The 17,213-nt window shown below is 50.6% G+C and overlaps 8 protein-coding genes across 8 annotated transcripts in view; 3 read left to right on the top strand and 5 right to left on the bottom strand.

Annotated features, from left to right (window-relative positions):
• PV08_11813 (uncharacterized protein) overlaps positions 1-813 on the bottom strand; it is a gene marked incomplete at both ends in the record, with an annotated part of 2,218 nt that extends 1,405 nt beyond the window's left edge. Inside the window, 2 exons of the mRNA XM_016386121.1 lie at positions 119-294; positions 377-813. Coding sequence (XP_016230253.1) covers positions 119-294; positions 377-813 — 613 coding nt within the window. The remainder of the gene's footprint in view (positions 1-118; positions 295-376) is intronic.
• A 638-nt stretch (positions 814-1,451) lies between these two features.
• PV08_11812 (uncharacterized protein) lies at positions 1,452-2,663 on the bottom strand (the record flags this gene model as incomplete). Its single annotated transcript, XM_016386120.1, has 1 exon — positions 1,452-2,663. The coding sequence occupies one exon, from the start codon at positions 2,661-2,663 to the stop codon at positions 1,452-1,454; it is 1,212 nt and encodes a 403-aa protein (XP_016230252.1).
• Positions 2,664-3,642: 979 nt separating this feature from the next.
• PV08_11811 (uncharacterized protein) lies at positions 3,643-5,219 on the top strand (the record flags this gene model as incomplete). The annotated part of the gene is made up of 7 exons (XM_016386119.1): positions 3,643-3,807; positions 3,864-4,053; positions 4,109-4,279; positions 4,345-4,547; positions 4,604-4,789; positions 4,846-5,070; positions 5,133-5,219. The coding sequence occupies 7 exons, from the start codon at positions 3,643-3,645 to the stop codon at positions 5,217-5,219; spliced, it is 1,227 nt and encodes a 408-aa protein (XP_016230251.1).
• Positions 5,220-6,240: 1,021 nt separating this feature from the next.
• PV08_11810 (uncharacterized protein) lies at positions 6,241-7,844 on the bottom strand (the record flags this gene model as incomplete). The annotated part of the gene is made up of 2 exons (XM_016386118.1): positions 6,241-7,554; positions 7,611-7,844. 2 exons carry the CDS (start codon positions 7,842-7,844, stop codon positions 6,241-6,243), a joined length of 1,548 nt encoding a protein of 515 aa, XP_016230250.1.
• Positions 7,845-8,464: 620 nt separating this feature from the next.
• On the top strand, positions 8,465-10,132 carry PV08_11809 (uncharacterized protein; the record flags this gene model as incomplete). Its single annotated transcript, XM_016386117.1, has 2 exons — positions 8,465-8,817; positions 8,866-10,132. 2 exons carry the CDS (start codon positions 8,465-8,467, stop codon positions 10,130-10,132), a joined length of 1,620 nt encoding a protein of 539 aa, XP_016230249.1.
• A 310-nt stretch (positions 10,133-10,442) lies between these two features.
• PV08_11808 (uncharacterized protein) lies at positions 10,443-12,631 on the top strand (the record flags this gene model as incomplete). Its single annotated transcript, XM_016386116.1, has 2 exons — positions 10,443-10,578; positions 10,632-12,631. The coding sequence occupies 2 exons, from the start codon at positions 10,443-10,445 to the stop codon at positions 12,629-12,631; spliced, it is 2,136 nt and encodes a 711-aa protein (XP_016230248.1).
• A 390-nt stretch (positions 12,632-13,021) lies between these two features.
• On the bottom strand, positions 13,022-14,113 carry PV08_11807 (uncharacterized protein; the record flags this gene model as incomplete). Its single annotated transcript, XM_016386115.1, has 1 exon — positions 13,022-14,113. One exon carries the CDS (start codon positions 14,111-14,113, stop codon positions 13,022-13,024), a length of 1,092 nt encoding a protein of 363 aa, XP_016230247.1.
• Positions 14,114-14,984: 871 nt separating this feature from the next.
• PV08_11806 (uncharacterized protein) lies at positions 14,985-17,046 on the bottom strand (the record flags this gene model as incomplete). The annotated part of the gene is made up of 3 exons (XM_016386114.1): positions 14,985-16,399; positions 16,452-16,817; positions 16,875-17,046. 3 exons carry the CDS (start codon positions 17,044-17,046, stop codon positions 14,985-14,987), a joined length of 1,953 nt encoding a protein of 650 aa, XP_016230246.1.
• Between the last annotated feature and the right edge of the window lie 167 nt (positions 17,047-17,213).

Raw genomic sequence — 17,213 nt, 5'->3', positions numbered from 1 at the left:
TGTGTGTGTGTGTGTGTGTGTGTGTGTGTGTGTGTGTGTGTGTGTAGAGGTATGTGTCTCTGAAGGAGAGATAGATAAAGAAGGACGGATGTGGAGTTCGTATGGATCAACAGCATACCTGCCCCAGCACTTTCACCTATCACAGTAATATTATCAGGATCGCCTCCAAATCCTTCAATGTACTGCTTGACCCATATATACGCTGCTCTCTGATCACGGAGTTGATTGTTGGTTTTGAACCCTTTGGATCGTAGTTCTTCCGAGGTCATAAACCCAGCGAATCCAAGGCGGAAGCTGTCAACAATAAGTATCCCAGTCGGCTCCCACGATTGAAACAGATTGTTCGTGGCAAAGAAGGCTTCAGCCGAAGACTTACTTGATGCCTATCCCAATAACTGGAACACCGTTCTCATTTGCCAGTTTGACGATCTTCGCATGATCGTAGTGCGGCCACGAGTTGCCGCCCAGCAAGAACCCACCGCCGTGCATCCAGACAAAGACTGGGATCTTCTTCTGTGTCGTCTTGGGCACGGTGATGTTCAGATTCAAACACTCCAGATCCGAGTGGTTCGTCGGCGGCTTCGGCACCGTTTGCTGGATGAAGAGCATTTCATTGTCAAAGGCGTCCACGGGCCCAAAGGACGACGGGCCGTGAGCCGTGGCGTTTAGGGGGGTAGAGTAGCTGGACTTGACTTGAGCTTCAGCGAAGCGGTTCTCGAGAGTCGCATACTGGACTCCGAGGAATTGGGTGACCCCGTCGCCATCGCGGCCTGTGATTTCGCCGAGGGTCGGGTGGTTGAGCGTCGAAGTCATTGTAGTTGTTGCTGGGGGGGACTACCCAAAGAGAGCGAACCAGTCCAGTATCTCAACGAACGATGTTATCAACCCGTCGTTGATGGTGGTGCAAGCTTCAAAACACGCACAGAACAAAACAACAACCTCATTCAAAGCTATTCGGGCTGTTGATGATGGCTACTTCGCTTCCACCCCACATTCTCCCCCTTGGACTCGGAGAGCCCCACAAAGGAGATCCCACATCCGATGAAAGACGGGGTGAAACTTCTGCTCATGTAGGCAACTTGGAGAAGGGCCTCTCATGGGCACAACGTAATTGGCGTGGTCATACTACGTGCCTCGTACCTCGACAGCAAGCCATACTGGACCCATAAAGAACAACAAGAGAGCGAAGGGAGAGCGAAGGGAGAGCACCGGTAGGATTACGTAATATAGACTATTCTCCGTCCCAGACATCTCTCTTAGAACCTCGAATAGTAATATACTTAGCGGCAGATTTTGACCTCATCAAAATCCATTTCCGCTTTCAGACACCATCGACAACACAAGCGTGGCTAATGGTCGTTCATGGTACGGAATCATACTGAGATATTGCTATATTCAGGCACCGGCACGTGACCCACCCAAATTTCCAAACTCCGTGTGATCAACTCAGCCTAGAGATCGTAATATTGCTCACGTAGACTTTGCACCTCTAGTTCCTCTCCGTTCAGAGTATGATATCTCACGATGTCATCCAACCACTTCATGCGTCTACGCTTATCCTCCCCATTCAAGGCTTCGTTTGGGACAACACTAGTGCTCCATTCCAGCGCCAATCGGTAGTATCGGGTCTGCGTGATCAAATCTCCTCTTCTCCCGAAGAGAACGCCCAGGCAGCTGAGAGTCAACATATAGACCTTCGAGATCCTCGCTCCACTGGCGTCTGGACTCTGCCCAGCCAATGCTAAGGACTCCGTCAACAATTCCTCGGCTTCATCAAGGCGATTCTGTGAAAGTCTCAGATACCCAAGTTTGTACAGCAAGGAAACATCTTTGGGGGTGTCATGGCCAAGAAGATTCGTTATGAGTACATCCTGGCTCAAGTTCCTTAGTAGAGTAGATTCTTCGCCCGTGTCGCGATGCATTCTGCCAACGAGCAATCTCAAATGCGGCATGCAATTCAACAAATCGGTACTCGAGCCTTGAAATTGCGAAAATGTAGTATCCGTAGTAATGCGGATGACTCGAGAGCTGAGACCCGCAGATGTGTGCTCACGTGGTATAAGCTTGAGTATCTTGGGCAGATAATGGTTCTGTCCAAGCACTCCGATGGCCATTCTTGCGAGGTAGCGCATGAGTGCCTCTCGGAAGTCGGGGTAGTTGGACCATTTCAACTGAGAGAAGCATGCACTGAATTGCACAATGATCTGGAAAGGTTGGTGTCTGAATAATGTTTCAGCTCCGTTGCAAGCTTCCTGGAACTTAGAGAAGGCACCCGGATTCCCGGCGACAAATAGATTCAGTCCCTCGTCAATGACATCGAATACTTGTGAGAGGCTCAGGGTATGATGATAGATTGCCTGTGGTTTACTAGGATACCACTGATAATAAAAGTGGATATGGCGCAGAATTAGTTCAGAAGTGCTGCTCTCTGGACTTTCCTGCAATATCTGCTTCTGTAAAGTGCCGATGCCCTGAATGAACCGACCTGTGATCGTTTGGCGAGAGTCATAATGTTGGCCGAGGAGTTGAGTGTGAAAAGTTGAAGATATTTCAGGTCCCTGGAAATGGCACAGAGAATTACTTTGCATGGCGTTTGGCGAGCGCTGGGCGATAACCGTCATTTTCTTGCCGTCTCGTTGAACTGGACGTTGGACCCGGGACATTCGCAAGGGTTTCCCAGTCGTGTTCTCAAGTCGTGTTTGGCCCCCTCCGGACGCAGAACGCCCATTTGGGGTGACACAACTAAACACAGTCCGTCATAACCGAGCTAATGAAAGCCACAGCCAAGACTACTTTTGCTAGCTCGGCCAGCAGGTTGGTGTAGTATATCACATCTGAGGGGCGTGACATGGAGGGAGTCGCTCTCCAGGCCACGAGACTCGATTTCACTGAATGTGCGTCCGATTTCGCCCACGCAGGCTACCTTAAGATAGGTATAAATGTACAGAACCCCGCCTCACACGTGGATTTAATCCTTCTTCTGCAAAGATTTTCCTTTCGAGCAACAGCTTCATTGCTCTCGGATCTTTTAGCATGTCTGATTCCGCAGACACCAATTGGAACTCATTGCAAGCCCATTCCGATTTGCAGAGGCAATTCGCCGCTCGTGAATGGCACCTCAATCTCAAAGCTGCTCCGGATTGTATTCTCATCTTGGCCGAAGCACTTTTGGTACTGTCCAACCCTGAAACTATCACCCTTAACTTGTCAGGTCCAGGCATAGAGTACGTGTACTAAGCAAGTCCACGCTCTCGTGTGTCAAAGGAGCTGACAGAAATATTTTGTACAAGATATGGGAACCTGTTGTGCAACACTCAGTTCTAGGCGATGTCGGGGGGCTAAATGGGATGTATTGACGAGTCTGACCTCCAGGACTAGGAGGTCGCTGTTCTATCTATTTATATGTTAAAGGAGTGAAAGTTTTCTCGTCTTGGTGGAGAGGTTTTTCTCCCGGGCATCGGCGGCGACCGATGAGGTCCTCGTCGGGGGCCGGCGTCCTTGTGTCGGGGAGGTCCTGTTCCTCCATCCTGAGGACTATGATATAGCGAAAATGTGACTAAAGTGAGTGAATTCATGGTGTTGCAAGGTTTGCAAAAGGAGCGTTCTAGGCGGCGAAGTTCCGCGGAGGCGTTCGGCGCAAGTATGGAGGTTGTAATGACCCCGTCACAACTCAGCCTTGTTCAACAGAACCTCTACGCAGAAATGAAGAACTGCGCCGCAGTTGGGATCCATACCCTCCGAAGGACTGGAGAGAGAATGGAAGACATCTGCCGCTCGGCTAGTGAGCTAGGAGGACCTGGTGGCCTGGTGAGTTCGATTCTGACAGCTAGAGTTTGACACATGGTGTCTGACAACATCTACAGATCGAGTCTATGATGAGGTATCTCGATCCAAATCAGCCGGAAGCTCGAGATCGGCAGCTTAAACGCTACATATCGAACTGTATTGAAAAGTCAACAGGTTCTGTTAACATCTTGACAGATGTTAGAAGAGATTTCGAGGCGTGGAGGGAGCTCACACAGAACATTCTGGGTTCCTTGAACAATGAATACGGTAACTTAACCCTTTCTAGCCCTCCGCACCGAGACTTGGCTGACTGTTAAGTTAGTGTCAAATAAGCAGAAACAGAAGACAAACAAGGATCGACTGAGACAGTGTGAGTTGGAGAGGGTCCAGAATCAAAAAGAAATGGAGACAAAGAGGCAGGAATTGGAAGAGTTTGAGTTACGGATTGGGAGAGGCTTGAAACTTTTTGAAAATCTTATCAACGGAATACCAAGTAAGTCGCACATTGAGTTCCTTGACACATACTGACTTCCCTCGGAAACACAGTGACTATTACAGGAGTGGGTGCAGCATTGACAAGCGCCGCGGCCATAGGATTAACGCCACAAGTGGTTCTATTCACCTGCGTAGGGTTGAGTGTGGAATATCTTATTCTTACATCTGCGGCACAAGAGAAAACGGCAGCTGTTCAACGCGTGGAACGGGAGGCTTCTGCCTTGAGGGACATCCTAGAAGACCTTTCCAGTAAAGATCTGACCATTGTAGGGCTCTCCATTGATAGATTCACACGATGAAGCGGCTGACCCATCTTTTCAAGGCCCAAGTCGCCAGCATTGTGAGGCAAGCCCTCGGGCGACTGGATCAACTGCAACAGCGTGTCAACATGTTCTTGACATTGTTGATCAAGCTTCAGAAGATGGTCATCATCGCAGATAGCGGGAAGAGCCTCACGCTCGATCCAGCTACCCACAGGGAAGAACGAGCAGACCCTTATATCAAAAAGGTGCGGCATTTAGTTTGATTCAAGGAAAGCTTAGGTCGCTTACTCACGACCCGCAGGAAATCCTGGATGGTGCCTATGCAATGAAAATAAGGTTTCTCTTCGTTTCGAAAGTAGCGGAGCTTTACAACGACATTCATAATGACTTGATCAGTCCCGGGGCTAACTGGCTTGAAACATTCCGTCCCAACGAGAGTTCGCAGGAAGACATCAACAAAAAGCTCCCCGAGATCGAGGACTTGAGGGGGAAAATCTGCGACTATACCGAGAAAATGGCTGCAACGGTACGTTCACCATAAATTCTAGTATTTGTTTTTCCTGGAGGCTGACACGCAGCTCCAAATAGAGGTACAAGGAACTCAGAGAGAGCCTTGAGACCATGCCCAGGACTTGGGAAGAATCAGTTGGTAATGCTAATACGGGTCGCCGCTGAAGAGTACGTCTTGAATAAAGGGAGTGATTTGGCTAAAGTTGAAAAGGGAGGTCAGCAGGAAATTCAACACCGACCAGACCCATTCTGTTTCTTACGAGGTTCCTAAGTTGTCAAGAAAAGGCTTCAAATCGTCAGACCTCGTGTGCAGCAAAGTGATCAGACACGTAAAGAGACCTCCAACCGATATCAAGGGAAAGGACCATCTCAGGGTCTGCTCTTTCTCCTTCACATTGAATCAGTGGAGAATCTTGTCATCAATGGCCTCGCACCTGCACATATATTTTTGACATCTTTTGACCCCAGGCTATCTTCCAATTCCCCTTGCTGTGCCATCGGCTTGAACTGCTGTAAGAAGTGTCGAGTCTCAATCCCGAACGGAGTGTATTAACAAAGCCAGAGACAGTACCAGTCCACGACTTCTCCTTGATAGTTATCCACAAGATCTTCTTCGTTTGCATTGAGCTTGATCCTGACCACTTCTCTCAATCAAAGCTAATTGATGAGCCTCCGAAAAGCACCTTTTATCCTTGAATGCCCCTTGTTCAAGCGTTTAAATCAGGCACAGTCTCGACAAATGAGCAGAGCAGACCCCATTGAATCAGACACAGTCAGTCTGTAATAACACTCACCATTCTCTAGGCGCGGCCAGACGAGAGGACGATTGCAGTAAAGAATGGAGCATGCTATTCTTGAAAATGCACGCAACCAGGGAAGTTGGCTTGGTTTGACGAAGTCGCCGGGGTGAGCAAATAGTTCGTCTGCGTAAGATGCGTCGGAGTGAACGAGCCTCCAAAAGACTCCAGTGCTAAGCTCTTCACCGCAGCAAAGCTAAGGGTGCCGAAGTATGTATGGGCTGCCCAGTTTTCAGCTAGCCTAACGATCGAATCGGTTGACTGCAAACATTTCATTTTTGTGAACACTTTCGAGACTCGTTCCCCGTTCGCCGTATCGAAACCGTGGCCCAGTCTAGCCTTTAAATGCATCTTGACTACCTCGGTGCACACGCTTGCTTGGTCGTTGGTCATAGCTTATATCTCATTCTCTTGTTCTCGCCATCCGTCATATCACTGAATGCGTCGATCAAATCCCGAGTGTCGTCCTCACAGACCTGTCCTTCTTCCAACTGGTCACGGCGCCTGTTTTCAACGGCGTAGATGATATACAGGACAGCAAAGAGACAGATATTGAGGCAGAAAGCTGTCAACGAGACGGCGATGCCGGTGTTATAGTGAGGAGCCTCTTTGGCGATGAATGTTTGAGGAGACACGATATTTGCCACGCAGAAGCTGACGAAAAAGAGTGTACCCGAGACGGTCTTTTTGGTGTATCCGGCAATGTTGGAGGCTAAGAGAGAATACATTATCCCAGCGCATGCTGCAACACAACCGAGGAAGAAGACCGCAAACAGATGGAGCCCCTTGGTATGTTCGTTCAAAGGAGACGCGTGCAGGATTGCGCAGGATACGACCCCTGGGATGTAGCAGATGATGATGGCAAGGATGCGCTTTCCTTCGCCGTACTTGGAAGATAGAAAGAATGACACCACCAAGATAGTGACGGCAAATATGGCTGCAGAGGGGATGCTGAGCAGGACCGCTTGATAGGGCGAGTATCCAAATCCTCTGATAATCAGCCCAGTGAAGTTGGTCTGGACGCTATTCGTCATGTTGTGGACAAAGACAGCAGCGACCAGCATCCAGACCTTCGCATCGCGTAGAGCCTCCTTGACCTGGGGCCATTTGTGGTGAGTATTCTTGACTCCGGTTTTGTTCGACTTGAGGCGCTCCACCGCGATGAGCCGTTCCCGCTCGTTGAGCCACCTGGCCGCGATTGGGGAGTCCGGTAGTAAATACCACAAGGTCGTCCCAAAAAGAATAGTGAAGACTCCGAAGAAGATGAACATCCACTGGTAAGGGAACAGGCCCCTCGCATTCATGTGGGCGACACCGTAGAAAATGAAGCCGCAGGGGATTGAAATGAGTCCGTTGGCACAGAACCATATAGCGATTCGAGCAGGCTGCTCTTCCCGCTTCCACCAGGACGATGTGATCAAGACAAAGCCCGGATTTAGACAGGACTCAAAGACACCGAGCAGAAACCGCGTCACCATGAACGGTCCGAAGCTCCTGCAAGCCCCCATGCATGTCAAGGTAATTCCCCAAAGGACGAAGTTGACGGTAATGTATTTACCGGTTGGGAAACGCTGCATGAGGACATTAGTTGGGTACTGCGCAACGAGGTATCCGATGTAGAAGATTGTGATGAGGAGCGAAAACTCCTGGCCCTTAAGGTGGGCTTCTTTGATCAGGCCATAGGTGGCGGCCTGTGAAATTGTCTTATTGATCGGTCAGTCAAGGTTCACAGCAGCAATGAGCTAGATCCGGAACTGACCAACTTGTCCACAAATTGTATTCCATTGGCGAACAGCATCAACAGCGCCAGTCTAATGTCGATTTTACGGAGGACCCTTTTCTCTTCCTCTTTTGTGTAGGGTTCGAAATGGGTGTGGAGGATGGTGAGAGCCAAGTCCCCGTCTGTCACCTCGTCTGATCTGTGTTTGAGCTCCTCACACTCTACGGTCTGCTCTTGATGCTGCAGGGACATGTCTTTTTCGGTGATCGACATTGTCAATTGGGATCGAGATCATAGGACGTCGTATCGGTCACAAAATCGTACTCTTTGGGCGTCTAGCGGCAGGATTCGGCGATTTAGACTTGGAGGAGCATTGCCCCTTCATTAAATAGCTGTTCATGTAGTGTTATCCTCCACAGAGTTGTGATTCTGGGGTCTCCGTCTCTCCACAAAACTGGAGGTGAGCGCAATGACAAGACGGAACCTAGCGTGGTTTTAAACTTCAGTTCCGTCCCTGTCCGTGTCAATGTCGAGAAGCAATTGGCTGGAGGGTTCAGTACGACTTTCAGGGACTTAGCTCTTCTCCATCTGAGGACATCAACTGCCGGAGCCATAGTCCAATATCGACCTCCTTGTCACCCCCGAGAACACGAGAGGAACCCAGAAATGGACGGAAAAGAACTTATCCCTGACACGCCTCTTGATCGTCTTCTCCACTTCCACGCATATGCGTACTTGTTCCGTGTCCGAATAGCGGGCGACCGTTCCTGGCCGTGATATGGAAACAGCGGCACACAGGAACGACTGATTTGCAAAACTCATCGAAAGGTGTGTAGTTTCTTCCGTTCTTGACATTGATTCTACCTTGAGTGTCCTCGTACCACTCCGCTAAAATGAAGATCACTCAGTATCTTCCGTCGTTGCAAAGCGAAATAATCGGAGAGTATGATGATGACCATGCCCTGGCATATTTTAGAGGCATTCCATATGCAACGGTCACCAAACGATGGACACACAGTCAACCCCAACATTCTCTACAAAACCCCTTCAATGCCACCGCGTTCGGCCCAAGGTGTGTTCAAGAAGAAGGCGAGGTGCTTGTGAGTGGAGGAACAAATGATCCGACACCGGGGGACGATGAATTCAGCTGCCTCAATTTGAACATTTGCGTACCACGGGAGAGCTTGCAACAATTTGAAAATGGTCATACCAGGGAAAGAATCCCTGTCATGTTCTGGATCCATGGGTAAGCATCACAATTGCCTTTTCACGTCATGTACTGAGAAATGTCCAGCGGTGGGTTCAAATACGGCGCCAACTCGGTGGCACGGTATCGCCCGCACCGTCTCTGTTCCATGGCCAGGAAATCCGGTCATCCCATAATTCTCGTACAGGTGGGATACCGCCTTGGGGCGCTTGGCTTTGCCGCCTCGGAAGACCTTCTCGCAGAGATGAAAGAAGAGTCTGGGCCTGAAGTCGCAGGCTCCAATGGCAAAAAATCAATTGCAGACTCGATTGTCGGGAATTTTGGTTTTGTCGACCAACGCAATGCCCTGAAATGGGTCCAAGAACACATCCAGGATTTTGGTGGTGATCCGGAAAGTGTGACAGCCTTCGGAATCAGTGCTGGCAGTGCCAGTGTCCATGATCATATCTTGACAGGTGAGCCAATGTTTGACCGGGCCATTTGCATGTCAGGCGCGGCTCCTACCCTGGGGCCTCTCCCATTCGCACAATATCAGCAGGCATGGGACCATCTATGCAGCAAGGTAGGCGTTTCAGGAGAACCAACGAAGGTGCGGCTGGACAGACTGAGGGCATTGCCACCCCATGAGATCCTCCGAAGTTACTCGACTGCGGCTATGGGCCCGATGGCCGACGGTGTCTTGCTGCCCAAGTCTTGGACATTCCAACAGCCGAATCAGACAAGATGTTTATCATTAATTGTCGGAGATACCAACGTCGAAGGCATCATTTTTGATGGGGTTGCCAGGCGATGGAAGCCTTCGCAATTGGCAAAAAAGGTTCGGGAATTACTCTCGGAAACACAAGCGAGCGATTTCTTTCGCCTGTTTGCCTTCACTGGGGACGACGAACAGCCATGGGAGACCTACCGAAATTCGATGCGGCGCTTCATGTCTGTAATCATGTTTCACTTCCCAAACACACGCATCGCAGAGACCTTTCAATCTTCGGGGGGTGGCGACGCATTCCTCTACCATTTCGAAGAGCCATCCCCGTTTCCAGGGCCAACCTATGGCGTGTCATATCACGGCCAATGCGCCATGTACATGTACGGAGTGGAAAATGATTCCCTACCCATTGAATCGCAGAGAATTGCCGAGACCATGGCAGAAATCTGGACGAGCTTTGCTTATGGCGAAGTGCCTTGGGAATCTTACACGGTGGCGGAGCGATTCATGCGATTTGGGCCTAAGGGAACTATTGAACTTCGAGACGCAGGGAGCGATGAAACCCGGCAATATGGATATGTGGCTTGGCTAAGTGAAAATTTTGAGGATGCAATGCGGTTGGCTCGAGAAATACTGCAAGTAGAATGACGATGAAGAATGTCTGATATAATACTCGTAGCCGTTCTTGCAATCAATGATCACGACTCAGATTGGGACGAGGCGGAGTACGGATATACCTGTTTATCCGTAAGTGCGTGACCAACCTCGGATAATTGATTTTCCGAGAGCGTGATGGAGAGTGATTACCTACTAGTTACAACCTCGCATATGCACAAGAAGCGTCGCTTACTAGGGTCACCACCCCCTCAGCTCGCGTCCCTTCTCGCTCTTCGAGCCCCGGACCCCTGCTGATGGTGCACCATTTATATCGACACCGCCTCCTCGCGGAAGGTTAATCATGTGGACGAGCATTGCTCCAGCTGGGGATGATGAGAGTGGGAGGTTTCCGCTCCCGAAGTCGAAACGTCGCAAGGTGGAGGTGGCCTGCGACACTTGCAGGCTGAGGAAGACACGATGTGATGGGGCACGTCCGAGTAAGCAGTGCGTCCAAAGTTGGATCCATTAATCAACCTGACTGGATTGACAGAGTGCGGAGCATGTCTAAGACGCAAAAACGTGGCCGATGTCTGTGTGTATGCGGAGCAACCATCACCTCTACTATTCAATCCAACTCCAAAGGCATCATCGAGAGCACCGGGACAAGCGGGGCACACCCCAGAACACAGTGTTCGTGGCAAGGGCGAAGACAAGCCCGTTCCGAATGTTCATGGTGTCGAAGGCGAACGAAACTGGATCCTGAAAGCTGGGCTTCTTGCTGCTTCTAACTCTGCTAGTTTCTTCAACACCGTCTTCGGGGAGTCTTCCGGCACAGGCCCGGAGACTAGTGACGATCTCATTGACGGAAGCGGACCCGAAATCAGAGACAGGCAAGAAGCGGGCGACAGGCTATCGTTTGACCGCCCTGCAATATCCCAAAAGCGCGCCCATTCGGCCGACTACGTTCTCCCAAGCCGGAAGGTCGCTGATACCTTGATCGATAGTTTTCTTAGGCACGCCTACATTCAATGGGTTGACCGGCTAAAATTCATGCACTGGTACGAAAGTTTATGGGATGGTCAAGAAAAGACCATGCTTGATGCCGCCGACGAACAAGTCCAGTTTGCACACCTCAACCTCATCTTCGCCCTTGTGTACCAATCCGATACTGAAGACTTGGCAGAGAACCAAGCCCAATTGGCCGAAACCTATTTCTTACGCGCAAAGAGGTTGCTGCAACTATGCTTATTGGATCTTGACCGCATCGATCTGCTTTGGGCATTGCTCCTGTTAGCCCAGTGGTTTCAAAGCGTCAATGACGTGCGTGCATGCACCTCTTTAGTCGGCCTGTGCATCCTGATAGCCCGTAATCTTGGCTTGCACAAGCCCGAGAGGATTGACAGTTTGCCGAGCCAGTATCGGCGGGAGATTGCGCGGCGGGCGTGGCATGGCTGTATTCTCATGGATCGGATTACTGCCATGATATCCGGTCAACCGCTACAGATTGCTCAGAGTCTTGCCACAAAGGCTACACTATTTACGGCCATTGACGACGAATACTTGACAACGGGATCGAGCGTTGATGACGGTACCCTTGGCGTCCAGGCTCCTGGAAACCCCTCGAACGTCTCATTTTTCCTTGCATTCTGCCAGCTCCATCTCATTCTCGGTGATGTGTTGGATCATCAAGATGAAGGCAAGACAGTCATTGACATCAACCATGTCATAGACATAGACAATAAACTGGACACCTTCCGCAAGGGACTCCCTCCACACCTACACTTCGACGACAGGCTCGTGGAAGCGTCCGATAAAATGGGTAAATCTCCATTATCCGGGCCTTTGGTTCATCTACGAGCACGTTTTTTGCACATCCGCATTATTCTCTACCGACCATTCTTCCTGCACCGGGCGAGGAGATCAAAACATCCAGCAACGACGCGGACGGATTTGAGTTTGGGCTCCTTCGCCGAGGCCATCACACACCAAGGCATGCTGACTTGTATCCGTACGGCGCAGCAGATTCTCGATCTGATCCACGCACGCTCTTTGTCTGATAATCCAAGCGCTAGGGTCGCAGTCCAGTGGTGGCATATAGTGACCTACGTATACACAGCCACGACCATTCTCATTGCCGCACACATCTTCTCTGAAGTGGCGGATGAAATCACCACCACAAGTCTAGCGGACTTCATCCAGAAGGGATTTCAAATCTTGACCTACCATACTCGGTACGGCGAGTCTGCACGACGGTGCAAGACAGCCCTGACTGTTCTATGCGAGCGATACATTAAAAATCGACCTAGTAGCCGCCATTCCCCACGACCGGTCCAACAAGTTCCGCAAAGCAGGGCGACAAATACAGAAATCCCATCTGACATGTGGAGCGGGAGTCCTGAGCCCCCATTTGACGGCGGAGATCTGCCCGCCGCCGCTTTCGTACGCGATTTCACAGGCTCGTCTTCCGAATTCTTTCGTGGAGAAGGGATAGAGTCTCTGCTGTTCTTCAACGCGGATAATTGGGGTCAGGAAATGAATGACTGGATGTGACTGTGGGAAGTTTTTCTTTTCAAAACAAAACAACAAAAAAGGGGTTTCTCCCAGCTGCCACAGCATTCCTTTGGGGGTTATCCAGGTTATTGCGGTACCTTCAAGTAGTGTAGACGTCTACATCGTCTCCCAACCTTCATGACCTTGGGTACTTATGCAACTGCATTCACACCTTGGCTGAGTCTCAGGGTATCCAAATTGGGCCATTTTCAAACCTTGATGCAGCTCCCGGAACACGAGACATGACGAACAAAGGTGGTTCTCGACGAAACGGGAACACAATGTACTTTTTAAGTTGCTACATATCACGCCCTCGTCTCGGGCACTTGGTCATGGACTGTTTCTCTGTCTATCTCATTTTCCCTCCTCCTCCTCCTCCTCCTTCTCCTACTATGATGCCATAGCAGCAGCCTTTCTCAGCTCGTTGACTTTGCCCTCCAACACACATCCCACGGCTCTCTCCAGGGCAACGACGAACTCAGCCTGCACCTGAGTCTCCATCTCTTCGGCGGTCAATTCGCCTCTGCTCAAGTCGCGCTCCTGGAGCCCCATGTCCCCTACACGCTGCCAATCGACGAGACTCTCCAGGGTGCTCTGGAAGTCGTCGGCATTTTCAACGTCGATCCCAATCTCTTGCAGACTTTGCAGCGTCTTCGTGTCCGCATACGGCCACAGCGCATCTCCCCATCCGTCCACACACTGAATGCGTCTGCAGAAGATCTGTCCGCCGACGTCGCCCAACCCAGGCACCGTGTCCTTGATATACGCGATGACACCGCTCGGTCCTTCGTCGTTGGCCCTTTCCGCGAGGCCGAGCATGGTGTCGCCGCCATTGTCGTCGGCATACTCCTGCGCCATGGCGAAGAGGTACCTCGCCGTCTTCTGACGATGTTGGGTCCTGGCGTCCTCGAGAGCCTGCCACACCCTGTCCTCGCCCGCGTCGACGATGCTCTCGGCCGTGCTAAAGTTGTACGGCTCGTTGAGCAGCGTCCGGATGCTCCTCATCCCCAGCGCGTGGCTGAGCGGCTTGCTCAACAGGTGCGCGCAGACGAGGTGTTCGAACGCCGTAAAAGACGTCGGCGACGTGCGAGAGTAGCTTTTCAATCCCTTCGTATTCTTCGCCGCTGCTTCGAGTTCGTCGTCGGGGAAACAATACGGCAGTGCGTCGGCCGAGAGTAGGAAGTTCAACAGCTGTTTCGTACTGGGGTCGCTGTTTGTCGCTTGACTCGCCTCCTCCTCCTCCTTCTTCTTCTTCGACGAGCCTTTGTCTCGAGAGGTGGGTGGGTCTTTGCGCTTTTGTCCAGCGCGAGCTTCTTCAGCTACTTCTTGCTGGTCGTCGTACGCTTCAGGCTCTGAAGAGTCGTGTGCATCATCATCCTGATTCTCCGTCTCGACATCTTCCTCCGTTTCCTTGAGTCCATTTGCCTCCTTTATGTTGGAACGCTCATCCACCTCGTTAGCCTGATCTTTCTTCGGAGGCATCTTTTAAAACCTTAAAAGCCCGACCGGTGGCCTGTTTGAAGTAGGACTAACAGCGTGGGCGCAAAGACACGGAGAGCACGGGGATTTCAGACGCAGGAGGGCTCCATAGCAGATCGTCAGATCTACCACCCCTCTTATACTCGTACCTGAACATGGGTACCGGTGCCTGACTAGCATCTCAGATCTCGCATCTTGCATCGCACGGGTGATCACTACAGTGTGCGGTCGATCTTCAAAGTCATGACGTAAAATCAGAAAACGTCGACGTGGGACTCGCATTTGGACCCAAGAGAAAGTAAGACTGGACATTCCCCACCCGAGTTGCGATGGAGAGCCGTATGGAAGAGATCTTCCCTAGTGACTAGCATGCTAAGGTTAGAGATGGACGAACGTGTGTATGCACAATGCACTGATGACGAGACACTACCTGGAAACAAAGAGGCCTACTCCAATACATCGGGTGGGTATACAAGGCTGGCAAGGTAGAGGAGTTGTAAGCAATGTACCTACTTACGATTCGTCATCAGCTTTCCACGACGAAAAAGGATGAGAGAAAAAAAGAGAACTCGTAAAATGGATGTAGAGAACAGGGTTTGTTTGAATTGTATTTCATTTCTTTTGACTTTGCGACTTCCAGGGTCTGTCTGTATCCCAAGTCGAAATGTAGGCTTGCAAAAAAGTGCCTCGACGGCAACAACACTACCTTCAGGGTGAGTGTCTTGATCGCCGAGGGTCACGATCATCGTTAACAACACCAGATAAATCACATATGACATATGCATCATGATGCGGTTCATAGACTTCCTTCCTTTCTGTCTTCGTCACAGTACGTGCGCCGGCTAAAGGCCCAACTTCAACGAGGTTGTCCCGATCACAGCTCCCTATAGTCGGCCTGCCTCGCTCGTTTCTGTCTGTTTTGAAATCGTTGCGGATTCACCGGTTGCCGCATGTACGCATTGTCCTCCTCGTTTCCAACATGACGCTGCTGATTTGAAAACTTCCCTCCCGCCGGTCCTGCTGGTGGGTAGAAGTTGTTTCCTTGATTCATCGATTTCGGACCCGTGGGCACACCAGCCATGCCGGTAGGTTGTGTTGGTGGCTGTTTCTGCATGTTGTTGTGAAAACCGCCTCGCTGTTTGAAACCGCCTCTGTTGTTCTTCCAGCCCTGTCCCTGTCCATAGCCCTGGTTCTGGTTTTGATTCCAGTTGTTGTTCTGCATTGGCTGATTGCCGCCGAAACCACCCATACCGTTGCTGCCGGGTTGGAACATGTTCATGCCGTTCATGCCATTCATCATGTTGAAGTTTGGATTCACGAAGCCCATGCCATTCATTCCATTCATCCCGTTCATGCCCATTCCCATGCCCATGCCCATGTTCATGTTCATGTTCATGGGGTTCATCATAAAGGGGTTAAACCCAGACATCATGGGAAAGTTCATGCCATTCTGCATTTGCGAGAAATCCGGGGGCATCATGTTTTCAAGAAACTGGTTCTTATCCGCAGTCGAATCCACCTGATCCTCATCTGCCTTTTGGACAGCTTCAGATTGGGGGTTCTCTGATGCTACGGCGTCTCCAGACTTCTGGCGTTTCATCGTTGGTACATCGAGGTTACCCGACACATTGGAATCGTCCACTTCACTCGCACTCCGTTTCTTGGACTTCGCAGTCGACGAGACAGGCGAGCCACCGGCTTGTGAAGTTGGTTTGGACCCGTCAACGGAGCCATTTGCCTTGGGTGACTCTGCTGCAGCAGTAGGACTTCTAGACCGTTGTTTTTCATTTTGCTTCTGTGCTTCATATTCTTTGATCTTTGCCTTCATATCTTCATCCGGTTCCAGGCGTTCAAGGCTGATGTTCTCAGTCTCGCACCCGGGACAGGTAAGATCATTCTCAAGCAGGGCATTTTCAATACAGTCATGACAATATGTCTTCCCGCAACAAGGTGTCTTCATTGGATCTACAAACAAGCGCTTGTCGATCGAGCACAGCAGGCCTCGATCTTGCAGCTCCTTGTCACCAACCTGGACTTGCTCTTTAGCCGCTTCTGCAGCCTTGACCTGTTCCAGATGTTTTTTCCACGCCTTTTCGTCTGCCTGTGCAAAGACATATTCCCCTTCTGCATTCACCATGAGCTTTTGTCGGTCAGCGTCATCCAGTTTATCGATATCCGATTGATCGATCTTCTTCAGCATTGACCGTGGGATGCCAGTTGTGCGCTTGATTCGGTTCTTGTTATCATAGTTTACATCGTCATTGGTGGGACAAGCTTGAATCCAGTGACCTGATAAAGAGTTAGTCTGCATCATCTATAGCAACAGGACAAGGAGACCTACCTTTCTTGCCACAGCGGTAGCAGATGTAGCCGTGCGGTGGCTCACCTTCCGGGACGTTGGCTTTCTTCGCAAATGGCTTTCCGGGCATTGCCGCTCTGGTCTCGTGTGACATCTCCTCTTGCTTTTGTTGCCACTGTGCGTCAGTAAATTGCAGCATCGCTTTTAGTCTCTCTTCTTCAGTCATGAATTTATCTAGATCCACCGTTTTCGCGGCCTTGGCCGGTGCACTCGTGGTGGGTTTGGCGCTGACTGGGGGCTTTCCAGAGACATAGCGAGCGGCACGACCTTTACCAGGGGCAGCAGCAGGTAATCTTCGAGCGAGGACGGTCGAGTCTTTGGGGATAATTTCGGTGTCATCTGTGTATTCTTCATTCAGTGTTAGCGGTATCACTCACTTATCATCAGGAGCAGTTGGAGACCTACCTTCATTGCTATTCTCTTTGTAGATCTTGAGATCAAAGTCGGTACCGTCGCCCAGGCGAGAGATGTTGATGATTTCACGTTTGAGATTCCAAACATCGGTATGAGGGCCATCAATAGTCACACGCTGTGGCTCTTTCTGTGACTTGAACTTGAAGTACACGTAGGATGCCATGGCGGCAGTGCCACAAGGGCAGGAGGCGGAGTTGATACCAGTCGAAGAGGCTTTACCAAGATCAAGTCGAATGTGTGTGCGATGGCGATAAAGTGCTATTGACTCTGCTCCAGGGACAAGAGGTCAAATACAACCAGAGCAAAGGGAGATGATATTCAGAAAAAAAG

The sequence above is a fragment of the Exophiala spinifera genome (genome assembly GCF_000836115.1).
Source record: "Exophiala spinifera strain CBS 89968 unplaced genomic scaffold supercont1.10, whole genome shotgun sequence".
Lineage (NCBI taxonomy): Eukaryota > Fungi > Ascomycota > Eurotiomycetes > Chaetothyriales > Herpotrichiellaceae > Exophiala > Exophiala spinifera.
The sequence above is the reverse complement of the archived record's forward strand: the minus strand, read 5'-3'. Positions and strand labels throughout refer to the sequence as shown.